The 17,356-nt window shown below is 56.0% G+C and overlaps 6 protein-coding genes across 6 annotated transcripts; 3 read left to right on the top strand and 3 right to left on the bottom strand.

Moving 5' to 3' along the window:
• Positions 1-13: 13 nt before the first annotated feature.
• On the bottom strand, positions 14-1,446 carry CTAM01_00760 (tat pathway signal sequence; the record flags this gene model as incomplete). The annotated part of the gene is made up of 2 exons (XM_060516807.1): positions 14-756; positions 819-1,446. 2 exons carry the CDS (start codon positions 1,444-1,446, stop codon positions 14-16), a joined length of 1,371 nt encoding a protein of 456 aa, XP_060388269.1.
• A 3,616-nt stretch (positions 1,447-5,062) lies between these two features.
• Positions 5,063-6,000, top strand: CTAM01_00759 (SUR7 protein; the record flags this gene model as incomplete). Its single annotated transcript, XM_060516806.1, has 2 exons — positions 5,063-5,325; positions 5,385-6,000. The coding sequence occupies 2 exons, from the start codon at positions 5,063-5,065 to the stop codon at positions 5,998-6,000; spliced, it is 879 nt and encodes a 292-aa protein (XP_060388268.1).
• A 912-nt stretch (positions 6,001-6,912) lies between these two features.
• On the top strand, positions 6,913-7,822 carry CTAM01_00758 (short chain dehydrogenase/reductase family protein; the record flags this gene model as incomplete). The annotated part of the gene is made up of 2 exons (XM_060516805.1): positions 6,913-6,942; positions 7,058-7,822. The coding sequence occupies 2 exons, from the start codon at positions 6,913-6,915 to the stop codon at positions 7,820-7,822; spliced, it is 795 nt and encodes a 264-aa protein (XP_060388267.1).
• Positions 7,823-8,868: 1,046 nt separating this feature from the next.
• Positions 8,869-9,096, bottom strand: CTAM01_00757 (uncharacterized protein; the record flags this gene model as incomplete). The annotated part of the gene is made up of 1 exon (XM_060516804.1): positions 8,869-9,096. The coding sequence occupies one exon, from the start codon at positions 9,094-9,096 to the stop codon at positions 8,869-8,871; it is 228 nt and encodes a 75-aa protein (XP_060388266.1).
• Positions 9,097-11,026: 1,930 nt separating this feature from the next.
• Positions 11,027-12,633, bottom strand: CTAM01_00756 (uncharacterized protein; the record flags this gene model as incomplete). The annotated part of the gene is made up of 3 exons (XM_060516803.1): positions 11,027-11,403; positions 11,771-12,159; positions 12,479-12,633. The coding sequence occupies 3 exons, from the start codon at positions 12,631-12,633 to the stop codon at positions 11,027-11,029; spliced, it is 921 nt and encodes a 306-aa protein (XP_060388265.1).
• Positions 12,634-15,374: 2,741 nt separating this feature from the next.
• On the top strand, positions 15,375-16,451 carry CTAM01_00755 (uncharacterized protein; the record flags this gene model as incomplete). The annotated part of the gene is made up of 2 exons (XM_060516802.1): positions 15,375-15,584; positions 15,693-16,451. The coding sequence occupies 2 exons, from the start codon at positions 15,375-15,377 to the stop codon at positions 16,449-16,451; spliced, it is 969 nt and encodes a 322-aa protein (XP_060388264.1).
• Positions 16,452-17,356: the final 905 nt, after the last annotated feature.

Raw genomic sequence — 17,356 nt, 5'->3', positions numbered from 1 at the left:
TTACGTCAGCCATTTAGACCAGCAGCAGGGCGCAGGCGAAAGCCAAACCCAGCACCAAAGCCGAAGCAGTCGGCCGGCCGGGCGACGCGCCGGTAACCTTGCCGCAGCACTCGCGCGTGTACGTGACATTGTTCATCTTAGCCTGGACCTGGAAGACGGAGCCCTCGGGGTCGCCGTAGTTGTAGTAGTCCACATTGAGCACCTTTGGCGGGAACCCCCAGTCGCGGGTGCAGTTCTGGGCCGCGCCGCCGAGGGACCCGTTGCCGGTGGCGTTGTTTGTCGAATTCAACAACGACACGGCGGGGACGAGGATGGAGGCGCCGAAGATGTTGTACTCTGCGTTTAGGTTGTGGTTCATGAGGTAGAGGCGGTCGCGGGCGGCTTCCTGCGAGAGGTCGGGCGGGCGCTGGACGGTGCAGGGGAAGGTGCGGTCCATGGGGTCAAAGGGGCTCTCCCACATTTGGGAGAACTCGTCGAGGAGCCAGGGGAATTTCTGCTGGTCGGCCATGTAGTCCATGAACATGACGACGCGCTTGCCCCCCAAGATCATCTGGGAGAGGGTGGGCCAGTCTTCGAGTCTCATGGGGAGGTAGGGAGGCTGGTAGGCGTATTGGAGGATTCCGGTTGACTCGATGAAGGGGGCGTAGAGGTCCGGGGTGGAGTAGTTGCCGTTGCCGAGGAGGATGGTGACGACGTCGTACGGGTGAGAGGCGACCCATTCGCGGACGGTGGTGAGCCATTCGGTGATGGGGCCCACTATAGTGTAAGGTTAGCTAATGGCTCTTTGAGGATGAAGCTTGGTCTTGAACAGAACTCACCATCGAGGATATCACAGGAAGAATGGCAAAAGTGCGGTACCGTGCCATTTGTGGGCCACTGGATCTGAGCCTGGAGGAAGCGGATGCCGTCGTTGAGCTGAGTGGTGACATCGAGAGCCTGGTTGGAGGCCGAGTTCCCGGGGCGCACAAAGGGGGAGTTGTGACACCCGACCTCGGTGACGTTGCTGTACTTGCGGTCGCAGAACTCGACGTAGTTGTTGCAGGGCTGTGTGTTTGTCGGGCCGGCGGGTGCGGTCTCGGTCTGGGTGGCATTGGCATCGGTGCCGGTGATGGTTGAGGTGACGACGGAGGTCTGGCCCGAGATGATGACGACGGACTGGCCCACGGAATTTGTGGTGGTTTGCGTGACGTTGCCGGTGACCGTCATGGTCCCGGTCATGGTGGACAGGTCTCCATTTGTGAGGGTGATTCTCGAGGTGTAGGTTGCGTAGGGACCCGTTGGGGTCCTGGGCTGGGTGACTGCGACGGTCTTGGTTCCCGAGAGGAAAGTCACGTCGTCGGTGTTGGAGAGGGTGAATGTGCTCGTGCTGACTTGGTCCTGCGCTGCGGCTTGGGCTGTGAAGAGGGATAGGAGCCCGAGGGAGAGGGCAAAGAGTGGTCCTGTCATGCTGGGCGAGGCAGCCTCTCTGGCGAGGACTTTGTTGGTGGAGTGGCCGCGAGGAAAGGGAAGGGAAGTCGTGGAGTTGTTGTTGCTTCTCGAGGGAATGGTCAGGTAAGGTAAGGTAGGGGTGGTTTCCCGGGCTCGATATGGTTGTATGTTATTCGAGGTCTGGGAGTAGACTTTGAGAGAGTCTGGGATGGCTGCAAGACGCAGTGACCACGGTGCGCCCCTCGGGGGAAAGAAATTTGAGTTGGGCGAGGGACGGGAGACGGGAGACAGAAGCCAAAAATGGTTATCGGACGAGGAGAGTTTCGATGACGATCCCCAAGCAAAAAATACCGCCGAAAAGCAGAAGCACGCTAGGGTGCCTAGTATACTCTTTTTCGAGGCGTTTTTCTCTTCGTCACGCAACGGCAGAGGCGGAAAGAAATGTTGGAGAATTTCACATATGAGAGAGGAAAGGTGCGGCCGTTTGCCAATGTTGCGCCAGCCAGCAACGAGAAATCTAGACTCTGGAGTCTAGAGGAACGACTATTTTTCCTGGACCTTGGTGCCAATTGTCGAGACTTCGCATACGTCCAGCTATGACATAATATTTGTGTACTTCCTTCCTCGTTTTTCCCGGGGTGGCCCAGACATTCTTTCTGCAGCCTGCGGCCTGCGGCACGCCTTGGAGGCTTGGAGGGGTGGTGGCCCAGGCCCCATACGGCGCTACCGCCAAACTGGCAGGGGGCACCGGGCCCCATGTAGCTACCTTACCTAGCCAGGTTGGTAGTGGACACCAGGAGCACAGAGCCCCATCAAGACGGACCCACCACCACCGGAAGCTGCTGCGAGGATCGCTGGGGATGTGCCGGGTCCCTGCTGGTCATCTCATCGGCAGCTCCAGCTCGACAGGGTCACGCAGTCATGTCATTGGAACCTATCTGTCACATTTGTTTTGTGCGTATACTGCAAGCAGGCAGCAGGTGACCAACAGTATTTGGCATGTTGAGAGAGGCTGTCAAGAGACTGAGAGACATTGACTGGAAGTAACCCACCAACAATCCCGATACAACAGATGGCCAGCAGGTCAAGTCATGGACGCGCCGTTCCATCTACCCATCCATACCAGACCGACTACCTTACGGTACCACTGCATATCTGCGGCTGTGGCTTGCGGCAAAGGACAGCGCAGAAAGCCATGGACCGGGGGCCCTATACGGATATCCCTGGCGATCACCGGCTCCTGTGCCGGCGTGGCGGGGACGGACGCGCGTGCAGGATGGCCCTGCTGGACGCGCCTTTGTCTCCTCGGAATCCGAGAAATCCAAACTGTTCGTCATGTTTGCAAAACAAAGATCCGGCAAGCTGGGGAAAAAATGGACAATGGTCATCGATGACCATCGTCGTTGAGGCTGAGAGGTAGATCAGGAAGATCGAAAAAAAAGGGTAATAGAAAAAACAAAACAGAGTTTTAGGCTCAACACTTACCGCCCATCCTCATTTCGTTTGTTTAGGTCAAGACATCTATCTGGGTCCCTGCTGGGATCGTGACCCTTGGATGCTACGACGGGGAATTTTCAAACTATTTCTGACTTGGTCCCTGGAAGAGAAACGCCTCGACATACCCCTCCCCCGTGGGTCATTCTCCTTGGATATGCCTCAGCGATGAGCATCATGAGCACAATACACGTATATCTATCTGCGCGAATAGGAAGAAGAGGTATGCAACCTGCAGGAGACACAAGGCGGGACGGGGGACATCCGTACGGGGCCCGGGAGTCGGATCGATGGTGCAACAAGGAGAAAGCGGCCCTAACCAACCATCAATCCACCCATTGAAATCTCATTTCACACAGCCGCCGTCCGGCTCTAGGTACGCACCTGGCTTGCTGATGGGTCGTGGGTTGGGCTGCTGTCGTTGTTGCGTTGTTGCTGTTCCATTTGCATTTCGAGTGGCTTGCCGAACTTCCTTTTGCGCTTAGTAACCGCTGTCAACCGTGATGATCCCACTTCAGCTGAGGAGTGGCTACAGATCCCACAGAACGATACAGATCGCCCGCCTGCGGAGAGAGTGACACAACGGCCCGGTTGGCTGGAACTCGTCGACGGAGGCTTGGAGGCGGTGCTGTACCAAGTATGGGCAGATGGCATGGGGGTGGTCACGGTGGTGGTTGCGGGTATCCGTATGGGGGCCGCGCGAAGCTCGTTTAGACGGCCCCTCGGAACCCGAAAGTGGAAAGGCATTTGGGGTCTTGTTCTGGATGGAGAATGGTACCGACGTACGGATACCTGATCTCGCGGCGGTGCCACGGGACTTGATGTCTCTCTCCCCCTTTTTGACGCCCCGAGGAGTAGCCCCGAGGTGAGCCATGATGCTGCAGTATGCAGTTATCGACTGCTGCACTCCATTCGTCTGTGCCGTCACTGGAGAGTCTGTGTGTCCTATCCATTGAGTTGAGTTCTTCTCTGTGAAAAGACCGTGAACTTGTGAATATGAGCGACTGTGAGTGAGTGAGACGAAATGGAGATGGACGGCAGCTTGGAAACATGAGGTGGATGGACCCACCGCACAACCTGGAATGAGGCAGCGGAGTCCCACTTAGATACCTACGGACCCGCTAGCCGTGGCGCGACGCTAGCAAGAAAAACGCTGGGATGATCCAATGCAGAAAACGCAGCAGCAGCAGCAATAGCAGCAGAAAGAGAGGGAAAAATAGTGTAGTAGAGAGAAAAAATAAAAAAGATATTGGTTGCTACGACGTCATTCTCCCTGTCCGGCTGTCAGTGACCCATGCAAACACCTGGACCATCCTCAGCCTCTACACAGAAAGCAACCCCCCGGAGAACAGCGATACGCCTGGGTTTATGCCAACTCAATCAGACCCGTCCCGCTCTGTTTATCCTCTCTCGTCTCTCTATCTGTCCATACATCCATCCAGGTTTGGCTCCGGTGTCTTGGCCCTGCTTCTGCCTCGAGTCTTTGACGCCTTGTCCGTATTTACCAACCACCAGGGCTCCAGAGTCCAGGGGTGTTTACGGAGTACTCTCCATCGAATCCATTGTGACAGCCTGGCCTGGTCTGGAATCATTTTGTTTTGTTCCTTTTCCATCTTCCAGACACAAAATTGCCGAGTGGATTCGATCAGTCGAGCTAGCTTCCTGACGCTCATCGTCATTATCCGTCTCTGGTCCTTCTTTGGCTTCCCGACTCCTCCCCGCTCCGCCAACCTTTTTGCACACGTAGGGCCGATTCCCTTTTTTCGCATCATAGCCCCTTGGCCCGAGACGCCTACGCCTACGCCTAATACTCTTGGATTACGGACGGCTTTCTCGAGTACGGCCGCGCCTGGATCGCTCAACGGGACGAATTCCCCGGGTATTATTCAATTCTCTTTTTTTGTCACCTCTCCGGACCATCGGCAAAGTTGGAGAGAGAGAGAGCTCCGATTACCTTACCGCGTCATCTTGCCCTCTCACACGCATTTACGTGAGATATCTAGGGAGAGAGGAGAGATTTCCGTATACTGTACTCCATCATCCCCGGGTCCCAGATTCCGGTTCCAAGTCCGCCCTCCTTCGACGACCGCAATCCTCCTCCTCCACTTCAAGACTCAAGCTCCGAATACAGACCCTCACGATGGCCAAAGTCCGCCGGAACAGCGCCATCACCGCGGCCGTCTGCTACTTCATCGCCATCATCTTCCTCATCCTCGTCATCATCGGCAACACCTCCATCAAGCCCGTTCTGACGGACATTTACTTCTTCAAACTCGATGTCTCCGACATCATCCCGCTCTCCTCGGCCAACGCCGTCCTCCTCAACTCCGTAGCCCGCAGCCTGGGACTCCACGACTTTTACCAAGTCGGTCTCTGGAACTTTTGCGAAGGCTACAACGATGAGTAAGTGCCCCCCAGGTGTCTCGATCGTAGGAACGAACGTACTAACACACCATCACCAGGGGCGTCACCTTCTGCTCAACCCCCCAGCGCATGTGGTGGTTCAACCCCATCGAGATCCTCACCAACGAGCTCCTCGCCGGCGCCACCATCGCCCTCCCCTCCGAGGTCAGCACCATCCTCAACATCCTCCGCATCGGCCAGCAGGTCATGTTCGGCCTCTTCATCTCCGGCATCTCCCTCGCCGCCGCCCTCCTCATCGTCACCCCGCTCGTCATGCGCTCGCGCTGGTGGAGCCTGCCCATCGCCATCTTCGCCGGCATCACGGGTCTCCTCGTCACCGTCGCCTCCATCATCGGCACCGTCATGAGCGTCGGCGCCAAGATCGCCCTCACCCAGCAGTCCGAGCTCAACATCAACGCCGTCCTCGGCGTGCGCATGTTCGTCTTCATGTGGCTCGCCAGCGCCCTCGTCGACCTCGCCGCCATCCTCCACATGGCCATGGGCTGCTGCTGCTCGCCTAGGAAAGAGAGGGAGGCTGCCGCCGCCGCCGCTGCTGCTGCCGGCGGGGCGAGCACTACGCCGGAGAAGACGACCAACACGACTGAGAGCGGCGAGAAGCCGTCGAGGCTGCCGGCTTTTATGAGAAAGCGCAGCCCGAGGTCGTCGACGTCGTAGATGTTACGTGTGAGATATCATGTTGACGAGCATGGAGAAACGTCGGTGGCGTTGGCGGTCTTATCCATCGCACAACCTCGTACAAGTGGTTACACTTGGATAGTACATGTGCTCCTCATGGCTCTCGTGCAGATGGAGTATCGATACCGACCACTGTGTAAGAGACCTCGAGCCCGGCAGCATCAGCACTCCGTCGCCGGCACGGAACAACGGATTTGAAATTGAGCAATGGCGTTGGTGGTTGCGGTTTAATCGGATGACCATGACAATAGACTTTTGGGCAAACGGATAGTCAAGTAGAGACGAACAGGCATGTCTGCCAGATTAGCATAGTTTTGCCTTTCTTTGAGGTATTTGAACAAACAAGTAATCGATATTACTGAAATGCACAAACATGCGAGGTTCGTGAACCATGGAACAGGATACGTTGAGTAATTCAGATCAAGACTGCGGCTTCGCGTATACAATATGTAGGTAATGCAGGAAAACTTCAAGCTCCCAACGTCGCATCTTTGTACCTTGGAGTCGGTGTCGCGTGGTAAAAGATGCAGTATACTTTCCCCGCAGCGCAGTCCGGGGTAAGAAGCAATGTACCCCTTATCGGTCGGGGGATCGGGGGACGCGCCCTCGGCCTAGACCCCTCCAAACGACCGTGAGCCTCGGCTCATTTTTCGCAACTGGGAAGCTCAGACGACCGCACCCCGAAAGCTGCTCTCCTTCTCACATCAGCCAAAGATAGCTCCCGCGCCCTTGTCTTTCATCGTTCTACATCTACATCTCTCGGTCCTCTTTCAGATTCGATTGTGTTGTTTGCAACTTGGTCGTTTCAACTTGTCAATTGTCCTGTACCGGAAGTCAAGCTACTGCAACAACTCCCATCTTCCCCAACGAAATAGTAGGAATTCAGCAGCAATGGATGTCGCATCGCTCTTCAACGTCAAGGTAAAGATCAAGCTCCCTCTCGCTCTCCCTCGTCCTCGTCCTTATCCACATCCTCGACAATTCCCAAAGTCAAATTCTCAAACACCAAGCTAACCCCCCCTCCCCCTCTCTCCAGGACAAAAACATCCTCGTAACAGGCGGCGCAAAGGGAATAGGCTACATGATCTCAGAAGGCTACGTCACAAACGGCGCAACAGTCTACATCTCCTCCCGCGACGCAAAAGCCTGCTCCGCCTCCGCCGCCGCCCTCACCGCCAAAGGTCCGGGCAGGTGCCACGCCATCCCCGCCGACCTCCAAAAGCTAGACGACTGCAAGCGCCTCGTCGACGAGCTCGCCAAGCAGACGGGCGGGCGACTCCACGTCCTCGTAAACAACTCGGGCGCGGCGTGGGGCGACGCCTTCGAAACGTACCCGGACGCCGCCTGGACGAAACTCCTCACCCTGAACCTCCAGCGCGTCTTCACGCTCACGCAGCTCGCCGCGCCCCTCCTCGAGGCCGCGTCCGGCGGCGCGGGCGACCCCTCGCGCATCATCAACATCGGCAGCGTAGACGGCCTCCGCGTGCCCCTGATCTCCTCGTACGCCTACAGCGCGAGCAAAGCCGGCCTCCACCACCTCTCGCGCGCGCTCGCCAGGGAGCTGGGGCCCAGGGGCGTCACGAGCAACACCCTGGCCTGCGGGCCGTTTGAGAGCAAGATGATGGCGGCCACGCTCGAGACGATGCGCGATACCATCGAGGAGGAGATCCCGATGCGGAGGATCGGGACGCCGCAGGATGTCGCGGGCGCGTGTCTGTTCTTGAGCGGGCGGGCGGGCGCGTTTGTGACCGGGGCGACGATTACTGTTGATGGTGGGATTGTGTTGGCTTCCAAGTTGTGAGATGGGCCTTGGGGGGGGGGGGGTGTCATGTTTGGAACTGTAGAAATGTGTAGATGGAAATCTCATCAAAGAGTTTTGTTCATTCTTACAAGCTCAGGATTACGGCGAGAACATATAAGAAAGACATGAGAGCGAACGGCAGTCAAACATTGGGGCCATGTCACATTAGAGATACTGCAATCTGTAATCCAAAGGAGTATTGAAAAAAGACCAGATAGACTGGCCATATGTCTTTGTAGCTAAGAATTTGTAAAGCAAGATCTAGGTAAGACCATTTGTCCTCCTCAGTGGTATTCATACAGGAAAAACAGTAAATAATAAAATGGTGAGCGGAATCCAATTCAACTGGGTCGTGATAGACGCCCAAGTTTCTTCCCTCCCAAAACGCCAAAAGTCGTGTCCTTTCCAAAATATTCGTGATATCAAAACGAAATTTCCCGCAATGCAATGATGCCCCCCATTTGTTCCGTATACGCCAGTTGTTGTGTGAATGTGTAGGAGTGTGGTTGCGTGTGTTTATCATGAAGGAAAAACCCCAGTGAGATGAACCCGATGAGATGAGTCTTTGTCTATCCCCGCCTCTAATCACCGAGAAGAAATGCGAAACCGTGTCGAGTTCCCCAGAGACTTCAATGTCGATTAAATGTTGTGTAGCGAGCGGGTGAAGAGTGAAAGCGAGTGAGAGAGTGAGTGAGAGGAAAGGGAAGAGATGGACCGAGGAAGGCCACGCCAGTGACTGAATCTGGTGAGGGGAAGAAGAGCTAAGGGGAGTCCAGTGTCGTCGGTTCAATGACACGACAAACTCTCTCTCGCCCTGGTCCCCCTCTGCCCCGACTCCGCCGAAGCGTTGGCGCGGTGCCTCGGTTTCCCTCTCGGCCCCGTAACAGCGTTTCAGCGGGGTCCTCTCATCCGATGAAATTCGGAGTATTGGTTCCTCAAAATGACGGTCTGAGCCAGTTGGAGAAAAAGCTTCCCGGGACGATGGGAAAAGCTCGGTCGCTTTCGGACTCTTTCTTTGCGTGAACCGAACAGAATGCGGCATCCATCTATGAGAGCCCGCAAGACTCAAAGTCGCGCATCATGACGGCCATCTGGGCACGTTTTGCGGCCTCGGCGACGAGTGTGAAGTCGCGGAGGAAGGCCTCGGTTGAAGGGGGCTGCTGGCCGTTGGGTTGGGGTGGCGCCATCATTTGGTTTGTGGACATGTGCGACGATGAGGAGGAGATGGAGGACGTGGAGTCCTGGCGCTTGGGAGACTGGATTGGTGCGTTCATGGTGGGCGGTGCGTGGTGGGTGATGGTAACGATTTTCGAGATGTTGTTGTGGTTGTGATACGATTCTCTCAATGACGAGAGAAGGTTGGAGTATTCGGGTGTGGGATGATTGCTGCGTAGGGCCAGGAACCAAGGTCCGAGAAGGGGGCGATGGATGGTTGGTGGTATTATACTTATTCCCCAGATCTTCGATTTCGGAGCGCAGATCTTGACTCTTTATGTGAGACCCCAAGTAGCACAGGTACCTGAAAAGTAGGTGATGTCAGGCGGGGGGTGGGGAGGAGGGAAAGGCGGGATCAAGAAGCTAAGAAGGGTGGAATGGGAAATGTCCGACAAGAGTGAAGGTGCGGAAGAACCCCTTTTGTGAAAAAGGAAGGATAGTCGACGGTGAGTGCGGAGTAGACACGAAAAAGTACGTGTGGTGTCTGAGATTTTACTCAAGACCAAGTAACGAGCAGCGGGAATGCCGTGAGGCGTGGGGTGTGTGGGTGAGGACGGCGGCTGGTTTAAAGTGATCGTGGGACGACCCTGGGTTGTCGGTGACAGGCTATAATTGCGGGACCGCTTGTCTTTGCTTGCAACAATATTGGATGGGCAATATTGGAATTCGGCGCGATTGCGGATTACCAACCCTTGCTCCGGCAGCGGGTAACAAGGCCAAACGAGTCGGTGGATAGATTGAGCGAGCGAGCGAGTGAGCGCGTGAGAGGCAGATAACAAAGCGGGAGGCAGGCCAAGTTTTGGTTTCTCTTTTTTTGGCAAAATAGAAAGAGGGAGAGGAAGAGAGTGATTCGCAGAAGTGAGACAGGCAGAAGGGGGATCGGCGATACCACAGTCAGGCGCGGAGGGATGTTGCGACTCTTATGTGTGGGATATCGTTCGAGTGTGTAGCAGCTGAGCCAGGCCTGGAGGACAGAATAAGGCGAGTGTGAGTCGGTAGTCGACGCGGGCTTGCGTAGGTATGCGGGATAGTGTGGGTGGTAGCAGCAGCAGCGTTTCCTTGCTTGAGTGTATGTAGGATTCTGAGCCGAAAGAAGGCTGGAGCGAGTAGTCTATTGTGTACGAAGTACGAAGTAGAGGACAGACAGCTCGTGCGGGTTTGTGTGGGTGTGCGAGTGATGATGTGATGGGCTTGTCTTTGATTGGGGTTGGTTCGCGGGTTGTCCAGTTGACTTGCTTTTGATCCAGACGAGGAGAGTGGGTGGGTGTGGTTAAACAGTTAAAAGTGTGGGAGGAGTGTGGGAGGGATAGGATAAATGTGGTAATTGGGCCAGGAAAGCCTGGGGTGGGCGAGTCGAGAGGATAAAGAGAATAATATCAGGTGTGTGTGTGTGTGTGCGCGCGCGCGAGTGTGTGTCTTCTGCTTTTTCCCATCTACCGACGCAAGACCGAGATGGCTGTCCGAGTTGGGTTATTTACTTTGCCAAAGTAAGTGTACACGGTTACGGAGAGTAGCCGCGGTTGAAGAATCCATCTTATCTCCAGTTCTTTTTTTCCCCTTCCCTCTCCCCGCTGAGCGGAGCAAGACTGAGAGGGAAGGGAAAAAAGAGGGACGATATTCCATACGTCTTCACGTTATTTCCCGCCGTCTAATCCATGACGCTCTATGCCCTGGACCCGACCAACTCCTGGAGCCGCGATAATAGGTCCGAAGATGGAGGTGGATAGGTTGAATGAATGCGCGAGAGCTTGGTATGACGCCGAACCGCCGTCTGCATGGTTTCCTTCTTTCTCTTCCTCACTCTCTTCGGCTACCGTATCGCCTCGGCTTCCTCTCTTTGCCTCGTCAAGGAGACGACGACGCATACTTGTCCATCAACCCCAATAGCCACCTTCTACGACCCAGCATGGCCCAGCCCAGATCAACAGCCAGCAGCCTGCTTGACCTGATGTTTGTCATTGCGGGGAGGTACTTGCAGAGGCACAAGCGTCAGGCGTAAAGCCTCGCGGTAAACGTCGCCAAAAGCAGTAACTGAGGGCCTCCATGTGCCAAGTACCGGTACATCTTCCCCCCATCTGAGGCGGGGGGGAAGGGGATTTGCACCTCGTCTCGCGACTCAGCAAAGGCCAAAAGGCCTTCAGGGTCTTTGCGGATCAGCGGCTCGAGCGACCGCTGTGGCAGGTTCGGAAGCACACGCTCACAGTGCTTGACAGGCTGGAATGGGCGAATCCTGAGCGGCGGAAACGGAGGAGAGAGGTCGGCCTTCTCGCCGTCGAGCGTTTCGCAGTGTGGGGTAGGTATCCGTCGAGCCAACTCTTCACAAAAAAGGCAGCATGTCATGGTGCGGCGTGCCTTGGTGCTGGTTCCTGGGGGGCAGGTTGTCATAATGGGCCTGGGCTGGAAGCATGGGGGTGGCCTCGGCTCCCCATGTATCGGTACCTGCGTGTCTGCTTTTCCCTTGATGCGCCGTCAGCGAGAGACGCTGGGCCGTTTCTCCGCATGGTACTGGATCGCATCAAACCGCCCCTGGCTGTGTGATCCTGGGAAAGAAGCTCAAGAGCCAATGCACGGAAGCCCTGCCTCGTTCGATTTCGGCCTAGGACGAGGGAGACAACAGCCCGACGATGACATGCTCTGCTCCACTTGGGGGAGGACCAAGATTGCGCTATCCGTACCAGCCTATGTGATTGTGTGCCCACGCCCATCAAGGCCCGTCCATCATAGGCACAGTACGGATATTGGCCTGCCCAGTTGCGGAATGTCTTTCCTTTCTGGCGAATGAACGGATTAATGACTGAGAGACGCAGGCGGAAGCGGACGATGCGATGCAATGCGATGCAGTGCGAGATACTCGATCACGGGCTCGACTAGGATGATGTAGTATCCCGCCACGGAGGATGGTCCTCAGAGATGGGCTAGAGTAGATAGGGCAGTCATATAGTAGAGCAACGACCGTGCCTGTTGCTGCTGTGGTTCGAATACCAAGCACAAGCCTTAAGGTAAGGTGAGGTGGTTTCGCGGTGCTGGGTTGATGCGGGCTGAACTCTATCTTGGACGGGATTGCGGGGAAGAACTCCATGAGGGGAGGGGGAAAATCACAAGCCTTGAACTTGTTCCAACATCTCCATTAACACAAAGAGAAAAGCCGGGGAAGCTGCGAGCGATTGCCAAAACTCAAACGATGGAAGATCTGGTGGCTCCTGATTCAAGACGCCTCTTTCCATTTTGCTTGTGATTTCCCCCAGTCTCTGCTCCTCTGCCTTCCACATTGATCCCCCCAATTCATGAAGGCTGAAGCCTTCGTCTTCGTCAGCTCTTGCCTCTTTGGTTGAGCAGGCACCTCTTGCCTCACTTTCCGCGGGATGGCTGTGCGCAAAGGACCGTTGACGGTTGACGTATCCGCAAAAGACTTTTCTGCCTGAGCTTCCCGCTGCTCCTTACGTTGCGTGGTCGTGGATACTCACGTAAGGTAAGAAACTTGGGGCTGGAGAAGTGGCGACGGTTGTTGTTGGTCTTGAACTTGGTCCATCAGACTCCATGCTGCCGACACCTATCACCGAGAGCATCCTAGGAGATGCCGGCTTCGGTGGAGACATGTGAAGAAGAACCGAACGATGTTGACGGCGCATCCGTTTTCTCTGTGGCACTCTCCAGGCTTTCCACCCCACAAGACAACTAGCTTCTTCGGCGCCTCGCCTTAACTTTTTTTTTCTTCGTCTCGAGCGACCGTCGAACGCGCATGTCCGCCCCTCCGTCGCTTGGTTTTCCGACCTCGCTTCATCCTAGCGGCATGCTTCCCGTCTGGGGACCCTCTGGGCAGTGGGCTTTGGTCTCAAGCAACGGAAAATCTCGGGACGGAGATCTCCCACGTTTGACAAACGTGTCCCACTTTGGAAGAGAGGGAAAAAAATGCTTTCCCCACGGCTGCCCCGCCAAAACGTCCTCGCTGAGTCGCTCCAGCCAAATGCGAGGCTTCGGAATACCTTCGGCATGAGAATATCCCGGGCGGTAACACAGGCCGCGGCAGGATGATGCTCATGTTGGACCACTCTCTTCTGATCCAAGGGCGAGAATCATGCAATATCCATATGCCGGAGAATGGCAAAATTTCTTTCTTGCCTGAATGCCTTGTGCGTTTCTTTTCTGATTGACAAAAAATTTGATCAGGATCCTCCCTCACGTCGATTCTTGGAACGCAGCATTCGGAACCTGGCCCTCCACAGCATGCGTACGAATAGCCAAATGCGCAGCATCATAGTCTCGGACGAACAAGTTGACGACAGTTTGGATTGGGAAGGTTCCTCCTAGCCCATCGCCTAGGACCATGCAGCTTTAGTCGAAGCTACCTAGGTAAGGTAGGTGGGCAGTGGCAGGTCAACCTCGACTTCTGGTAGCAACGCATGTCCAGTGTAAGGTAGTCGCCGTGGTAGACGGCCTCAACTTCCGATTAGCTCGCCAGTGTTCGAGTCAATTCGCCGAGGAGTTGCTCGGCAAGCGTCGAAGCAAAAATTAAACCAGGTGCCCATCAAGGTCCAGAGCCATCAAAAGAGGTGTGGAGGGGATGGAATCGATCGATGGGCCATGCTTCCCCTCTGTAATAGCGTCGGCGCTGGCGTAGGCGCATACACTTGCATGTTCTGCACGAGTCGCGCGATCTTTCTATCTGGCATGTCAATACGTAGTGCTCTGTGCCTGGCCGTCATGGCTCCTGTCAACTTTCCAAGGAATGGCTCAATGCTTGCCGGGCAGTGTCCGGTGTGAGTGCCCGCCGTGACGGACATCGTTCCTGCGGGCGGGTCAGCTTTCTTCCTGCAACCACGTCAAAAGTGACAAGCTGTCGACGGGCGGAAAACCCGTAACGGCGGTAGGAGAGGCCCATTTGGGAATTGGGCGAGGAATTTGACCGAAAGTACCGAGGGTCACCTTGCGACCCCCCCCCCCTCCCTGGAGAAGAAGAGGAAGACGCAGAACCTGAAGCCCCACCCGCTAGAAGGTCTCTCGGATCTGGGAAATTCACCGCGGTTGATCCGCAGCCACTCACCTTGGACCGACCGAGGGCACGCTATCATTTGGCAGTTTTTCCAAGTTCCGGGGCACGCCGATATCGCCCCGCCGCCGAGGCAGGCAACTCTGGAACTTGAGCGAGATTCCCATGAACTTTCCAGCCAGTGACATATGGGAATTCTTCCAGTCTGATGCCCGGGACTTTGGCCCAAGTGACCCGCCAATATACGGAGTACTTGCAAGAAAAGCATTGCTACGGATATGTTCGTGTCAATCAAAAGCTGCATCGAGGACGAGGGCAGATTCAGAAAGAAGAGGCATACCGCAATACAGCCAAAGGCAGGCATGTCACAAGAAATTCAGGGTCCATCCACGGCGCCGCAAACCCGCTCCGTCTTCCCAGCTGCAGCAGAGTATCCGTAACTGACTGGACGGCCGCTGGACACGGCTGCAGCTCTCCTGCAGCTGTCCCGGTAGCTTTATTCAAACCAGCAAACGGGCGTCCATTCATGCACTTGCTGTCCACTGGCCCATGGTCCACGGGTCAACGTCTCCATGGCCATATTCAAGAGTAAGAGTGGGATAAAGCAACGAGAAGGAGAAATAAAAACCCTCATGCAACACTAAGGTAGCAAGTTCTGGCACCACCCACTTTATGCCCCTGTCTCGCCCCAAATGCGCCGAGAAAATTGAGGAGCGGGAAAGTAGACTTCGGGAGCAAAGACCCCTTATCTCGCATGGAGAAGCGATAAATTACTCCGAAGACACAGGATGGGCGGTGTAGAAAGTTGCGCATCGCGACGGGCATAATCGTACAACCACACGAATACCTTACGGAACAACGGACGTCTCCATCAAATCTCATGAATCCGACCAACCAAACCACGAGCTGTAGAGTACTACCTACGGAGTATACCGATTTCCTGACCTCAGGCCCAACTTTGAAGTTTGAGAAAGGTAGCTACAGCCTACCGCCCCGCCATTCCGCGAGACCGAGGCACGCCGCACGCCGCACCGCTCCCCCTTTCACCCAGGGCAAATCACACCTACCAGCCACGCATCGGCGCCGCATCTTTTCCCCCGAGCTCGCTCTGCATCCCATCCCGCAGCTCACCCCGCCGCCGAGCCCCGTCTACCGGACACCCGACCTCCACAACCCTCGGCTCAATCTCCCCGCGTCATACGACGGGAGCTCTCCGTTCCATCCAATCCCTCCCAACCACACCCACGCCCGGGACTCCTACCCGCCCGCCCGCCTTCATCATCGACCGCATCGGCCTCACCGAGAGCAAGCCACCTCCGGCGCCAACGCCGCTGCCGCAAGCTAGCCATCATGCCGGACAACACCCCGAGAAGCTGGTTCGCCGTCCCGGCCCCCGTCGCCGCCCTCTTCCGACGCTTCCCCCTCGCCGTCTACCCTGCCAACGACCTACCCCTCCGCAGTCCCTCCCGCGGCGACACGCCGACACTATACGTCTTCATCGCGGACGACGATGCTCCGAGGGGCCGACCGAGCTTCAACCCCTCGTGTCTAAAGTGGCAGGTTCGTTTCGATGTCTTCCTCCTCTTCCCTGGCGACATGCCCGCCGTTGCCTATACTCGTCCTCCGTCTTTGCACGCAGCATCCGGCTAACCCTCCCCTCCCAAACAGACCTTTCTCAAAATCGCCGGCGTAGACTTCCACATCGCCCCCTCAACAAACCACGCCTCCCCCTCCGGCGCCCTCCCCTACCTCCTCCCGCCCTCCCCTCTCCGCCCCATCGCCGGCCCCTCGAAACTCGAATCCTACGCCCTAGAAAACACAACCCTCAAGAGGCTGCCCGTGCTCTCCTCCTCCTTCTCGACCTCCTCCGCGCCCGACGCGGAGCTCAGGGCCCGCGAACAAGCCTACCAGTCCTTGCTGGACCACCGCCTCCGCGCCGCCTGGCTATACGCCCTTTACCTCGCCCCCGCCAACGCGGACCTTCTGTCGCGACTCTACATCGAGCCGGCCTCAAAGAACCCCGTCGTCAGGCTGACGCTCGCGCACCAGGTCCGCGCGGCGGCCGAGGCCGAGGTGCTGAAGGTGACGAGGAGCGCGGTGGTGGATGCGAAGAGGGTACACGCTGACGCGCGCGCCGCGTTTGAGGCTCTTGCTGCGTTGCTGGGGGAGAACGGCAGCAGTCGAAGTAGTAGTCACTCAGAAAAGGGGGGAGAGGGTGGTGGTGGTGAGTGGTTCTCTGGCTGCGAGGGCCCGACGCTGTTTGACGCGTCTGTCTTCTCGTACACGCAGCTGCTGCTCGACGAGGAGTTTGGGTGGGTGGACGAGTCGCTGTCGGAGATTCTGCGCGAGTTTCCTGCTCTTGTGAGGCATCGCGAGAGGCTGCTGGAGAGGTGCTTTCCTGATAGCGAGGAGGGGGTCTTGGTATGATGAACACAAAGTAAAGTATAGCTTCAGAGCAAGACAGAGGGGCAAAACGGGGGTGGAAAAGAGCCCGGAGGCTACCGGCTCCTTTACCGTATAAGACGATCGGAATAGACATCCGCCTATAAGTGACGGAATAATACATCATCAGCATGGCACGGCAGGTCACCGAGGTAACATATAGGGTTATCTAGAGGCGGCTTGCCAGCGTTTACGCTTCTCAACTTACAACGTTTTCTTACTCTACTGGGTGATATCTAATGTTTCGATATTACGCGTATGATGCGAGACGTGTCTGGATGAGGCGTCATTTCTAGACCAATGTCTTCGCGGAATCGGACAAGATATTGCCTCTCTCTTTCTCGGCCGACATCTGTTTGGCTTGAATAATTTGACGTTGGATGATGTACCTAAGGATTTGTGTGTGAGTTGGTCCCCATACTAGCTCTGTATTCCAAGAAAGAATTCGATTCGAATGTTTGTTTAGCATTCAAGTTAGGTAAACCCCTTTCTCTCATGCCGACTAGGCCGTTCAGCTGGCTCGCGGTGAGTGATATTGAAGGGGGTTTTTATCAAATGTGGCCACACGGCCTAGGTTGAATCACGGGCGCCTTTGAGGAACACGCCAGGATAACGACCATCTCAGCTTGGTCAAGTCGACTTCTTAGTTGACTGATTGCCTCTCATAAGCCTTGAGGCGCTTACCGGATGCTTCTTATTTCAGGCAAGGGAAGAGGGATGGTAATGACGCAGCATGTCGTGGGCGCTGACGGCTTCGCAGGCAGACGCGGCGGGGTACCCTTTTGAACAGTGACATGGGGGCCAAGGCCTCCAGATATGGTGTGACGGTTTTCTATCAGAGTAAGTTACCAATGCCATGGTATGGGCGACAGGAGTAGAATGAACTTCAT

This window comes from Colletotrichum tamarilloi, assembly GCF_030869305.1.
Source record: "Colletotrichum tamarilloi strain Tom-12 chromosome Unknown Scaffold_2.1, whole genome shotgun sequence".
Lineage (NCBI taxonomy): Eukaryota > Fungi > Ascomycota > Sordariomycetes > Glomerellales > Glomerellaceae > Colletotrichum > Colletotrichum tamarilloi.
This window is presented reverse-complemented; position numbering and strand designations above follow the sequence as displayed.